The sequence below is a fragment of the Rhea americana genome, unplaced genomic scaffold (assembly GCF_003343005.1).
Source record: "Rhea americana isolate MKP2758 unplaced genomic scaffold, rheAme1 scaffold_24, whole genome shotgun sequence".
In the NCBI taxonomy this organism is placed as follows: Eukaryota; Metazoa; Chordata; class Aves; order Rheiformes; family Rheidae; genus Rhea; species Rhea americana.
In genome coordinates, this window is record NW_028186357.1 from 4,304,312 (window position 1) to 4,319,019 (window position 14,708).

The window sequence follows — 14,708 nt, forward strand, 5'->3', positions numbered from 1 at the left end:
AAAAAAAAGGAAAGGAAAAAAAAAGGAAAGGAAAAAAAAAGGAAAGGAAAAAGGAAAGTTAGAGCTAGAAAGACCTAGTAGATATTCTAGTCCATAGTTCTGCCAAGACTGCAGATGATTGTAAGGTAACTCTTCTGTATCTTTAGCAGATAAAAGATTTACTGCTATAGGCAGTGTGTGGGACCTGGCTTCCATCCAACCTCAGAGTTTAAAGAAAATATAKCTGGAAATTCATTTTGGTCAAAATCCCACAAGCCTCACAATAGATACAGACCTTAAACTTTCCTGTAATGCTTCAAGAAGTCCTGCCAGACACACATACACAAGCACAGACTCAAGACACAAATACCTGAAAGCAAGACAGAGGCTAAAAATATTGCCTACTACTTTTTTCAAAATCCAGCAAGTGAAACATTAATAAAACTTATTCACTACCGAGAACATAATGCAGCTAAGCAGACATACATTGGTAAAATAACGTACAACAAAAGTAAAACAGAATTTACTTATTCTATGTTTTCTGTATCTTGTTTTCTAAGAGTCATTCAATGAAACATTTTCATTTGCTAATTTCTTCAGCAAAATTTGATTGTTTACTTCTAATGATTTACAAAATGCATGCTAAATGGACTMAAGAGGATGACCATGATATGACCAGAAACACATAAATCAAGTTAAGCGGTACATTTGGAAGAGGGGTGTTTTAACTTTAAGCTGTACCATATCCTATTTTTAAATAAATGTAGCATACCAAAAAGCATGAAGAAGCAGAATTAAAATACTTGTCTGTTCTCATATTATAACATTGAGTTAGTAATAAAGCAGCAATGCTGCAAGCATTTGTCTTAATATTTCAAGAAAGTTTTAATATATGAAGATGCTATATGGTAATATATATATATATACACGCACATACAGTTACCAAGGATTTTGAACAGTAAAGGAATGGGTGTTAGGACTCGGTTTTGACAATTCCTTGAATCCAAAAGACCTGTAAGTACTAAAATGTCATCTGTCTATCCATATGAGATTTAGTTTTGGCAGTATTTCAAAAGTGAAAAATTATTCTTTATATATATATATATATATATATTCCCTTCTACAATATATTTTCAAAGCTGTCTAAGAGGCTTTATTCTCTTGAGAAGTATAGTATGAAATATATGTGTTACAGAAATATTTGCAAGAAAAAAATCTACTAAGTTTGAATAGTCACAAAAATCAGATACAACGGGTCCAACTGTGGATAAAGCACGAAGTGYGGAATTTATTGCCAAGAGTTGGCACTTAAAGAGTCCAAATCATTTCTTCATTTTAGTGATTCATTGTTCTTTTCAAGCTAAATTAAACAGAACATTTGGAAAGAGTAAAATCTTTCAATATAAAGTGGCCAATTGTTAAGTGGTGCCATTACTTCTCCCCCACATTTTTTTTTTTAATTACAAACTATTCCAGAGACAGGGCTGTGATTCCAGGCATTTTCAAACCACTGGTAAACTGATAAAAGTTATCTAGGCTGCTTTTGATAGTTTAGCTTTGGCCTTTTTCAGTAGCCACCAGGGGTACTAATGTCCCTATTAAAGGTGGGGCTACACAAGAAATAATCAGAGATTATAATCAGAAATAATTATTTTAAGATTAAAAATAGTCTTCAATTTATGTAAAAATACGTACATAAAAAAGCAATTCCTGAGAAAAGCTTACTCATCTACTGTAGTTTCTGAGCAGTCCAACTATGGTAAATTCTGGCAGTTTTGCTCAGCTGATTAAGACATTAAAATAACAAGAAATTACGATATGTAATCTTCTCTGAGTACTTACACATTCTTGGACTTGAATGCTTCAGCAAAGCACTGCACACTGTGAAGAGAAGCAAGGTCTAAGGTCATTGCTTCCACCTTGGCTTTATGCTGGAACAAGAGAAAAATAAAGATAAATAATAGCAAGTTTAGTTCACAGTATCACATTACAGAAAGTGTGTTATGTTAACATGTCTGATTCCCTTGTTTAACATTATAAGCCCACAGCGAATACAAATCATCAAAAAGACTGGACGAGCACAACATTCAGTGCCAAAAGTAGCATTGTAACTTCGTAGTTCTGCTAAAAAACATACACTGGGCAATGCACAGCTTTACATAACACAAGCTAGTTTTAAGATTAATATATCTTTTTCCTTCCATTTAGCCAGGGAAACTTGTACGTAACTCGTGAAATAAAAAATATTATTCTTAATGCATGCATTTTTTAAATACTACACTAGTAGAAAAATACTCGGTAAATATTATTTAAAAATCAGCTGAAATCATATTCATCCTAAAACAAGCTACTATTCATAGCAGCTGATATGTAAGAACTATGATATGAGTATAGAAAACATCTATTAGCCTACACGGTTTTTCATGCAATGTAAGTTTAACTGGGCAGAAGTCCTCTAAAAAATTGCTTATGCTCTTAAAGCCAASTTTTCAGCTAGAAGAGGATGTGCAATCCCACAGAGACATGCTACCCTGGAAGGGTGAAGCTGAAGCACCACCCAACCAACACTTCTCAGTATGCTCAGCTTGAAGATCCCTGTCTGCAGATCCTCCAAAATGCTTACACTCCAAATCTTGGAACAAAATGAACCAAAAGGCTATTTTCCTTGCAAACCGAAGCAGAGAGCCAGCCAGTACACAGTGGACTATGGCTCTTTCAAGCCAGTTTTGAAGCGGCTCTTGTCTGCCTGCGACTGCACAAATACGTTGCCTCTCGGCACTGCAGCATCCGCTGTCTGAGTCAACAGTTCTCTTCAGCTCTTCCTCAGAAGCTATACTTTAAGACATCTRTGCTCCTCTGCAAAAYACCAAACATTACAACATACAAGTCACAGATCCTCTAAGGAATTACATACAACCCATACTTGTCCTCGCCTTTAGARTCACTGCTGCCCAACACCATGTAAACTCTCTGGCACTTAAAGGAAGCTTGTAAGTGCCCTGCTCTCTCCCCAAACCTAAATTTGTCTACATAAATTATGTAACACTATTTATGTCTTCTTTCAATCCAATCTGCTTAGCTCATCCAGGAAAAAAAAAATTAGAAGGATACTTCATACAATTCCAACACGCTACATAAGACTCTGTAGAACTGCAATGTTTTAGACTGSATGTTAGCACTGCTAGAGGAAAAGGAAAGAAAAAAATGCAGCCGACAGAGCAGTACTGGGCAGTCACAGGCAGCACTGGAGGTCAGGCAATCGCAGCTTTSTGAGCACCACACTGCAATGGGACGGACTGGGATTACCAAGACAGACAGCAGGCGTTCCTGGAGAGACCAAAAGGAAGCAGCGCAAGCATCAGCAGAGAAGACGACAAGAAGTGCTCCCTTCTCTCTCAAATTCGATCTCCTTGTTTCATCGCATTTGATGTTTTTATTCCTGCATCTGCTTTTTATTTCTCTAACATCCATCCTGCCCACTACAATTGCATTATAGGTTGTGATTAAACAAAATGTCACTCAAATTCTTTTCTTTCTACTCCAGCCAGTCTTAACAGAACAACACAATACACGCAACTAAAAATTGGACAGGTTCARTGCCCATCAGGAAATATCAACTGATGGTGTCTGAAAGGGCTAAACCTACCTTTTTTTGTTTCTTAAGGAACACTCTTTTAACCCTTACAARATGCACATCTCTAGAGCATCGGGATTTACTTTGGCCCAACATAAATATTTTCTTCTGTCTGAAGGTCAGAGACTTCAGAAAGGCTAGTTTACAGTGCTCCGTAACAACTTCTCTTCAGCTCTGCAGTCCAAAGCTGTTTACCTAACAGAGATGTAGTGTGCAGAGCTGGTTTATTGTACTTCTGTTCTCCTCAGCTGAAACATTTTACTGACTTTTCCAAGGGGAAAAGGACAAGCAAGCTACAAATACAAGGGCATCGGGAGGTTCAAAAAAAAACCCCTTCGCAATAAACAGAAAAAAAAAATGAGTAGTTCAACAGACTAAAGCAAAAGCTGCTGGTTACTGTCCTCTTGGGGACACCGACTTAGGTCCACAGGGTTTATTACCACTCAGGTAATGCTTTTACTCTTGGTGTCGGCTTTCACATTTCTGCTACCAATTCCAAGAATGGAAAAAAAAGCTTTGGTACTTCAAGGCCAAAAGTAAAAAAAAAAAAAAAAAAAAAAAAAAAAAAAAAAAAAAAAAAAAAAAAAAAAAAAAAAAAAAAAAAAAGTGATGCCTCCAAAATACTTTCAGCAATTAAAAAGAAAAAAAAGGTCTGGCTTGGTGGATGAATATGTTAAAGATGTAAAAACTAGAGATTTAAAAATCATAAATAAATTACTGAAAAGCAAAAATGGTTGGCTGTTAGCGAAAGCAAACTAATACTATAGTTATCTTCTTTATCAATTCAAAGAAATGAGATCACTATTCCAATTATACTCCATTTTCTTTAGGCAGTAAAATAATGCATCACAAACAATTTAATACTATTTTCTTTTTTTTTTTTTTTTTTTTTAGCTTTGATACCCATGTAGTTACAGAAGAAGATAAAGATGACATTGGGTAAGAAGTTCAACAAGCTCAAGACCTGAAAAAAGAAACAAAAAAAAAAAAAGCAAGGAGGGGAAGCAATCGTGCACAAGAAGTGAGAACTATATAAAATGGGTATTTACTTATGCCTATGAGATAGTGATTGCTCCTGACAACTTAACTCCACACAGCYGACTTCAAAATGTTCAGGACCATGGTCACAATGTGCAAGGCACAAATGTACTGAGCTTGCCTTACCTTGCATGCTTGGTTTAATAAAAAGTTTACCTTAAAGGTACACTTTCATAGGTGTACTGGGTCTGCAGCATTAGTCTCTCCTGTCAGTTATTTATTTCACTGTTTCCACATCAAATCTCAGTCTTGTGATGCCTTCCCTTGCTTACATGTACCTCTTCCATCTTCTGYCTCCCCCTCGCTGCCAGTGGGTTTAGTATCTTTTCTATCAAATAGGTCAGCAGAGGCAAATAGCAAATTAAAAGTTTTCTTCTCAATATTTTCTCTTTATGAAAAAGCTGATGCTAAACGTGTCTCTGTCTCCTTCAYAAATACACAAGATGCACCTTGAGCACAAGCGACACCACTTGCTCTACTCCCCCACGGAGGGACCGGAGCACGCAACACCCAATCCACTCGGATCAGACCTTGCCACACAGGTTTGAAAAGGCCGGCAAAATAACAGGCACGAGAGTTTTCTCCAAACAGTAACCGAGGAACCAATAAATTTATACACTGTGCCTTGGGCAAGTGCCACAACTTTTCCATCTCAGATTCTCCCTTGCAAACCGAGGGTCAAGCCCTTCGTGCTCCACAGAGATACTCTGTGTTTCGCCACTTCCTGCTCCCCCTGCAGCTTGAGCAGGGGATGGGCCTTCAGCACGAACCCCTTCTCACTCCAAATCTTTTCCACGCTTTTTTTCTTCTAAGTCACAAGTAAACAAATAATAATTAAAAAAAAAGCTATGAATAAGGCAACRTGTTTGCAAGGCAGCTTCCTATCAATGTAAGGATATTACCAGTGACAAGTATATAAAAAATAAAACCCAAAAGGAAAACATTTYTGCTAAAAGGCATCAAAACTGTAATTGTAATTCACAGTCAGAACTGATTGTTAATGGTATGCTGCAAATCCTGATCTAATGTGTCATAATTTTATTATGCTGATGTCTCTCACCATTTCGCTTCACATATTTTCAGTACTGAATTATGCCTCATTTTATGCTGCGAAATCTTAAATGGGACTTGTCACTTCCCCAAACACAAAAGAGACTGGAGCTTAACATTTCTATCGCGGTATCAACACACTGAAGCAGAAAACTGCAGAATTTTTTAAATGGTAACAATAAACGATATTAATGCTCCTTCTACTACTTCATTTTCAGTTACAGCAAGCTGACCGAAAGCAAAACGGACACGGCGGGCTACGGCAGGCGCACCGAGCCTCATGGGCACGGTCAACCACGAGCAACTGAAGAAGTGCTCTGGGGATGAGAGCTATTTGCATTTCGTGTCGTCCGAAGAGCAGCTCCCGGCTAACAACGTCTAGTCACCAAAATCCTGCCGCTGAAGAAACAGCCAAACACGTGCCATCCTCTAGTTCGTAACAAGCTCTTTTCCAAACACAGTCCAATAAAATTTTGAAAAGATGCAAAGAAAAATGTTCATCTCGTTTGATGGTTTTATACTCAGCTCTAACAGCACTTTATCAATATTTCTAGGTGACTTTCATTTTCATTGCTCTAAACAGAAATAGCACCAGAAAGCAGTTTGTATATTTTGGTACATAAGCTGCTTTCCATGTGGAGCAAAACTATTAAAAATGCTTAAATGTAATTGGTAATATTTTGCACACATGCTAGAAAAATGCTTATTGAGCCAGAAACTAACAAGAAAGTGAAAAACCTCCAGAAAGCAAGCAATTTCACTATATGCAGTGTATTCACTTTACAGCTTAAAAACTGTTTAAAAATGAACACTGCATGGTAGAGTAGTTTGGCAGTAAACATGATTGTGCATTTGTGTCTTGGTATTGAAGGAGTCTTTTTTCATAGTGAATTTTTCATTCAAATGTAAGTGATGATTTACGTTAAATATAGGTAAAGCATAGCTACATTTTCCTGAAGGATTGCAAGGAAGTGAAGAGCAGTACAATAAGTTGAAGCATAAAAGCTTTCTCTGTCATAATATTTATTATAATGGCATATAAAATAGTTGAAATAAATAATAGATGACTAAAAGTAAATTCAYATGATAAAGAATCTTTCAGCAGACACCATTACTTCTGACTGCTCTAGTTTTATACAGAATTGAAGGCTCTTAATAAATATGCTGCAGTCCCTTATCTTATGCGAGTACCAGACATCTTTTGAGGACCTACTTAAACTGTAACGTAGTGGACACAGACTGGTTTACTGTATAATTTTACTTTCAAAAGGTATAGCGTGTATATCTTAGATATTTAAAAGGCCTTTTCTAAAAGCAGAATACATAGCACAACAGTAAAAACACAACTGAGGGACTGAAAATATAACAACTTRGAAAAAACACTTTGATAAAAAACAATCTTGATGACAATGTCTTGGAATGCAAATATTTCTGATAGATGCAGAGTAAAAAACAGATAATCTTAAGAAAAAAAGAATTTAACATTAAAACTGATGAAAAGTCTGTAGAATTACATTAAAATGGGGAAAGTAAACAAATAATCAAAACTCAGGATATGACAAGCAATGCCCAAATAAACCCATATTTCCATGTTGAGAACAAAGTAAAGGATGTATTAGAAGCAGCTCTGAGAATTTGACACATGGCTTATGACACTCAATAGTCACTGCTATGCACTATTTATGGAGAAACATAATAAGGAGAAAGGCTTTCACTCAGGATTAGGACTGTAAATATTATTGTCTCTAATGTATTCAACATTTGGTACTTCATGCAAAACTGTATTTATGTAATGCTAGCTTCATACTGTTGTGTGCTTTGAATGCTACGAAGCTACTGCTTGTGGAAATGAACGGGACAAATGAATCACACTGCTTTAAGAGTAACCTAGAATACATACCAGATGCTTTAATAACCTTTTCTTTTTTCTTTTGTTTTTGAGATAATTTAATAAATTCCACTAGAAGACATTGGGGTAGAACAATTTTACAGTCATTTTTCCATTTTATTTTCTGTTTTTCCCCTTGTATCAGTAAACTCCATGCAGYACTTTCCAAATTTTCACTACTTAACACAGGAAAACATGGTACACATGACAAAACAATGTCCTACATATTACATATTATTATTAACTCAARGGAATAACTGAAATCGTGATTCTTTATGAAAATTTGAGACAAAATTTTTCTTTCACTAGAAAGGAAATTATTTAGTAATATTTAGCTTCTCCACTTTTCCAACTTTCTTGTTTTACCTTTATTTTCATTATACTGATATTTAATTCAGATTTCAACAGTTAGATATTCAGTACCACTCCCTTGCACAGCAGAAAGCTCAAAAAAACACAATTCAGTTTCAACAAGYTTTACAGCAGCTTCAAGGAACACTTCTTTTTGCAGTCTACATTTGAAGTGTTATTTGTTTGTGTAACAGAGTTCAATCCACATCTTTCATCTCTCACATCAACTTCTAAAGAAACTTCAAGAATCATAAATGAAATAGCTTGTTTTCAGTATCTGCAATCCTACAGTTTCTGCAACACAGATACAAGGACTTTAACCCTACCAGTTTATAGATTTTAAAATAACGCAACTATTGGTATTTTATCGGTACTTCCAATGTACRCATTATCATGGACAGAGTTTACATGTCCAGTTTCACCTTGCTCAATTTTGCTGAGTAGTTTCATGCTCCGAGCGAGCTTTCCCCAAACCCACTTTTACACAGCCTAGGTCCTTCCTGTTTCAAGTAACTAGATTCTCATTTTCTTCACAAAAATGGTTTGTATGGGTTGCCTTCATCCAAGTAAAGTGAATAAYGACCTAACGAGTCAAAATCAGACTCCAAATGGTTAGGATTACTGATCATTCTTGAACCAACACTTTATCATGAAAAATGGATTATCATTATTTTCCTTTTTCTGTAACCCTTCTCCAGAACATTTACCGATATTTGACAGAGAACACACTTTCTGTGGCAACCTCTACAACTTGGAGGAATAAGCGACTGCTTTAGGAAAACTTGAAGCCATGAAGCTGTCTCAGGCCTGTTCTCCAACCCACTGTCCTCAACTTCCTACGGCAATTCCCCACCCATGATACTCTAGGATAAAGACATGAATCACAGATTATCCTACTAAGCTTAAGCAGGTCATAAAAGCAGCAGAGAAATACACAGACCCTCCTTTGGCCAAGGAGTAGGCATAAAGACAACAAACGAGCAGTTCACACTTTGAAGGCCAGAAGGAATAAAAAGACCCGGTATGAGGTAATCCAATTTCTGAGACCAACAAGGTATTTGGTCCTCACTTTTAAACAAACCACYGTTCACGACAATATTTCCCCTCCTTCCAGCTTCTTAATTTATCTGTAGTTAAAATTTTATATCACAAATATAGCTATATCACTAACGAGTTACATTTTCTGTATTTGAGTTGGACATGGAAATGCTTTCCGAGGTCATCAGTTATTTTAGATCACCARTATTTTAAAACTGCTTGTGTGTTTCTGTTAGTAAATGTCTTCATATATAAAGAAATACARAATATACTTATCCACTTCACTGTGGTCACTCAATTTCTCTATTTCATTTTTTTTCTAAATAGTCAGAAATGAATACCACTACTATGAAGAATGCTAGAATGCTATGTTATTTCACAATCTTTAAGTTAGTTTACTTCTAAAACAGGTAGATATCTCCAAAAATCACAGCCTGCAATGTCTTCAGAAGACAATTATGAAGGGGAAAAAAAAAAGAAAAAAAATCTGCATTTCTTTTTGAAACTACTATCTTTAGAAAAGTAAATTATACCATAGCAATCCTAAATCATGCTTAAAATGAGAATAAGAGAAATCAGCCTCCTCAGGTAATTTCTTAAATTATTTATTCCTTAGCCAGAGAAAAGAGAAACACACACACAATTTCCTAGACCATCATTTCAAAATACTTAAATTTGCAGGCTCCAAAGATGTCTGTCTGTTCCTATATGCACACTGTTCATTGCATACACTACACATCTGCTTCAATGACTATATATATATATATATATATATATTTATGTTTACGAAAAAGGCTGTACTATCAGTTTTGGCCATAGGAATTTGTTTAGCTCAATGTACATGAACTGCTGGTATTTACTTGGGAGCCTACTTTTTAGCTGAACTTTTTCTTTCCCTGGATATAGATCATTTTTCTCCATCTCCAAACCCCCATTCATCAAAAGCTCATTTAAATTTATATTGGGGAATCTCAAATAATCTTGGCAATATATTATATGCATATGGTTTACTGTTTCAATAAACATATCTTCTTGTTTACAGGACAATAGTGCGAGCCTGGGAATACGCAACAGGATCTTCACTGTATGGAGAGTCTGTTATTCAAATGCTTTCAATTCTTTTCATTCTAAAAGATTTGAACCGATAGCAGAATGTATTTTTAAAAMAGCCAGCAAAAGCTAACAGCATTTTGCTAATTTAGAAACTATAGACTTTGTATCCTTTAAAAAAGTTGCTCAGTTTGAAATTTTAAGATTAAACAAACCTAGTTAATTGTTTGCTGAGAAATATGCAGCATAGAAGTAAATGGATTTTTTTTGAAATGGTAGAGGCTGCAGGAAGAATGAGTATTTCTAAACAGATATTAAAAAGGATCATCACCACTGCAATAAAACATTATCATTATTAATTAGCAAAAAATATTTTAAATGTTAACTTACAGGTATAGCTACTCATACACTAATAAATAAAATTTTGCAGCAGGATTTCAGAAATAGATCTTATGCATACAGAAGAAGTTAGCGTCCTCAGTACAGATGACAAGCAAGACAAGAAAAGCATGATGGTCAAAAGGGCAACTACGTTCAAGTAAACACAAAATGAACCCTTTTTCCCTGTTCTCTCATGATCCATAATCATAAGATATGTTGTTGCCTGAAAGTGCAGACATGCACTGTGCAGTGCATTAATCCTTCAAACACTAACAGATGCTGGCAGGGATTTAGGCTGGAATGTATTTACAAAGTGACAAATTATGTTCCGTATTATACGGAGAGAGAAAGAGCACCCACAAATAGGCTGATAAATGTCAGCTGCAGTCACGACAAACGGTTTATTTTTATTATACTGTAACCACAAATGTTTTTTGCAGGGAGGCCCAAAGATTTATTTGTTGCAGGAAAAAACAAGATTATATATGACACAAAGTAATAACTGAGATCACTGATGTTCTGGGCAGCTCGCCCTCCTGGAAGCTATGTTCAAATTGAAAAAATGTGGCTTAAGAATGGTATGTTATATGACACAAAATAAATAGATCATAAATCTGTATTGAAACAACAATAACTAATAATTAAAGACAGTCTTTGGCCATGGCTTATACAAGTTAAAAGGAAAGCCCAGTATTTCCTTTAGTGGAATACTGAAAATGAAGAATATTAAAATAAATCTGATAAAATTATTTCCGATTAAAAACAAACTGCTATAATTGCTAGATGTAAGCAACATACATTTTTAAATGTGGTCACAGTGCTATATGAACATTTAGCATAGCACAATTAATTGGCAGAATAGTGACGTCTGCAGGTCCAAAAATGCACTGCAGCTATTAGGAAGTACAAAGCTTGCCAACAGATTTAAGGTGTAGTCCTTTTCCTCCTCTTACTACTACAAAAATACAAATATGTATACCTTCAAAAGGCAATGCTTCTTTAAACATGAGTGATTCTAGGAGGCTTCAACACAGGAATRAATACAAGACAAACACAGAAATTAAAGAACTGAATAATCAGTTAATTAGGATATTTTAATCAGCAGTTTATGGTTTATAACCTGCTAGGTTTAAACAGTATAACATAGGTGTCTTACAGGACAGCATCATCAAAAAATAACTGCATATAGAAATTATTTCTTCTGTTTCCACAACTGTTCACATCCCCTAGGTAGGGGGAACAATGCATTTCAGGTCACATTTTTACGTATGTAATTTTGGAAAGTGAAACGAATGGACTGAATCACATTAGTAAAGATTTCTTGTCCAAATAAGGGTTGGCAGGATCAGGCTCTTAATATTCACTCGATATACCCAATACATACTTTGAAGAAAAGTATTAAGTCTTTCTGCATGCACAAGAAAATTTCAGGCACATCTGAACAGTACTAGAGTAYGGCCACCTGGCATTAAGCCACCTGATTTGTGATGACAAAAAGAACAAGTTTTTCCTGTRTTTTCTGTCTGTATAAAAATTGTGTTACAAAAATAATATAAACAAAATAACCAGATGCGAAAACAAAAGCTGAAATTAAATCTGTGTGAAAACGTGACCCATTTCAGGAATCATATTGTTCTACTTGTAATCAACAAAAGAGATATAAAACCAAACACACCGTTATAAATCTAATGTCATTCTAGGATTGTCTAAAAATGTGAGATCAAAGTCTAGACCACRTATTTTACAGATGCATAAAACTGATTGCATTCAGACACACACAGGAGGGGTCATAAGGCCATATCGTGCTGTTCGGATARTTAAGAAAGTTTAAATTGGCTTTAGAGTAAATATGAATTAAAACCAAAATTAAGTGTCTCRTTTGTAAGCACCTTCAATATGAAAWGCTCTGAAATTTTCTTTTACTAAATATATGATTTTTCAGATCCAATTTTGATTTATAGATAACAGGAGGACTTCAGAAAAAAAAAGTCTCACACAGCAGTACAGTGGGAGAGTTGATTTTCAGTTACCATTAAAAACTTACATTTTCTATATAATTTCTTAAATACAAATTGYCAATAAACAATATAATGACAAGGACAGAGCATATATCTTATAGATCATATTCTTACAGCATTTGTACATACAAAACAAGGAAGGGCTGCCACTACACCAAGTGGAGCAGCAAGGAAAGCACGACACAAATCTACTTTCAGCGAAAGTATCTGCTGGAAGAATAGGTGCATAAGACAGATACAAATGCTTTATAAGCAGATCAATGGGGGAAAGTAAGGAAAAAAAAAACTAAACCATTCCCCTTCCCCCTAATAAAAAAATCAAAACTGAACACAAATAACTGAACATTAAGAGAAGCATCATGCTAAGTCTGAGAGTAAGACTTTTGCAGCTCTGCAACCGTAAGTGTTAATGCCACTTTTTTAGGTAGTCATTCAATTATTTTTAAGTTAACATACTGTTATACAGTTAAATAATAGGCACATAATCTATCTTAAAATTTTGCTTTTTAGGCAAATAACGTAGGCTTTTCCCATATTTAAGTTAAATGCTAGCTGTACCTACCTGAACACCTGAAAAATAGCAGCTACTGTATATCTTACCATTTGCCACATGCAAAAATGCAAAACATACTAAAAAAATTCAAAAAGAAAATTTCCAAGCAGATGTTTATAAACAGAAGGTAACTGATAAAAACCCAAACACAATGCTGCATTATGTTACATGATTCACTGATGAACCCATTGGAACTACAGCAAAAAGCCCTTCTGGAAAACTTCCAGAAATTAAAAGGTGCAAACAAGCTGCCTAATACCCTTGCGTAGACTGAATTCTTATGAAGAAAATAAAGTTTATTGTCTGGAAACAGAGAAAGCATGAGGAAAGCACTAAAGCAATGGAGGTGAACAATTAGACAGATGTTCACTTAAGGAAATAAAGAGAACAGAAGAAGCCATCACTGAGGAATTTTACGAGAATACTGACAACTCTGCACCTCATCAAGGGCACTGGTAAAGTTAAAGCCACTGAAGCCATTTCTACTCAACTCCACTATAACTGCTGACCTTGCAAAAGCCTGCATTTAGCAAATGTGGCTTAGGAAAATAGCATTATACTTCTAATTTTAGTTTTTTCTTCCCAAACTGCATCCACATACTGTACATCTCAGAAAAATTAGTTTTCTTTCCTTGTATAATATTACATACATATCCTCAGTATTTTTTTCTAACCACGCTTGTGTATCAGGAAAATCTATCTTTAAAAAGCATATGTTATTTAAGTAAATTAAATACTAATTACATCTGATTTCCATAAAGCTGTACATGTCAATGGCTGGAATGGCTTTTGCTTAATACAATTATAGATTTTTAACATAGTCAGGAATGTGCATAAAATGCAGTACTGCAATCTGGACACGTTTATGAACACATGACATTTAACCTTTACCTATCAAAATAAAGGTGACAAAAAAAACAGTATTTTGTTGATAACCTGCCTTATGGGACTGGGGGGAGACAAACATGCAAACATGCAGGCAGAAGGAGGAATTATTAATAGTTATTAATGGAGGTAGTATTTATTTTTGGCAAAGACAAAAGTTTTGCTTTTTCTCTGCTTATGCAGGCTGCAGTACAAATATAATTTGCTTCATAAATGCATCTTATTTATTCAAAATATCATTTCAAAACTCCATTTGGTTTCAGAGAATGCTTTCATTGCTGTATTTCAGAAAAAAAACTATCCTCCAAATCTTAAATGCATTGATTCCTCCTCTTATGTACCCCTGTATTTTTAAAAGCGACTGTTTTCTCTCAAAGTAATCTCAAACCGTAGTTCAGTATCATTTTCCTGAATATAGTTGATTATTTCTTATTATATTCATAAAATGGTTTTGAACTATAAATATAAATATGGTATGTATCACTCATGTAGCACAGGGTATATAAAAGAACTATGTGGCTATCCAATTGCCCAGTAATTCTCACCAGCTTTAAAAACTGGACACATCAAACTTGGTCTTTAATAACATTAGCATAATTAATTGGGGTAAGAAGCTGTAGAGATATAAAGGAATTAATAATAGTTATGTATATACCTAAATCTTACTCATCTATGAAGTAAGTTTGTATGCAACACTGCTAGTTTTTAACAGCACCAGACTGCCTTTCTCGAGTATCAGCCACCAGGTGCACTGAGAAGCAGGGATAGCTCTTCYGTTCCAAACATTTTTACACTTTTTGCAATACGATCAGTCGTCCATCCAGGTCTGCAGAGCTCGTATTT

General features: G+C 35.0%; 1 protein-coding gene across 1 annotated transcript in view; it reads right to left on the reverse strand.

The window, feature by feature from the left end:
• Nucleotides 1-14,708, reverse strand: part of WWOX (WW domain containing oxidoreductase) — a 186,198-nt gene that overhangs the window by 73,841 nt on the left and 97,649 nt on the right. The window contains exon 7 of the mRNA XM_085306477.1: nt 1,822-1,910. Coding sequence (XP_085162603.1) covers nt 1,822-1,910 — 89 coding nt within the window. The remainder of the gene's footprint in view (nt 1-1,821; nt 1,911-14,708) is intronic.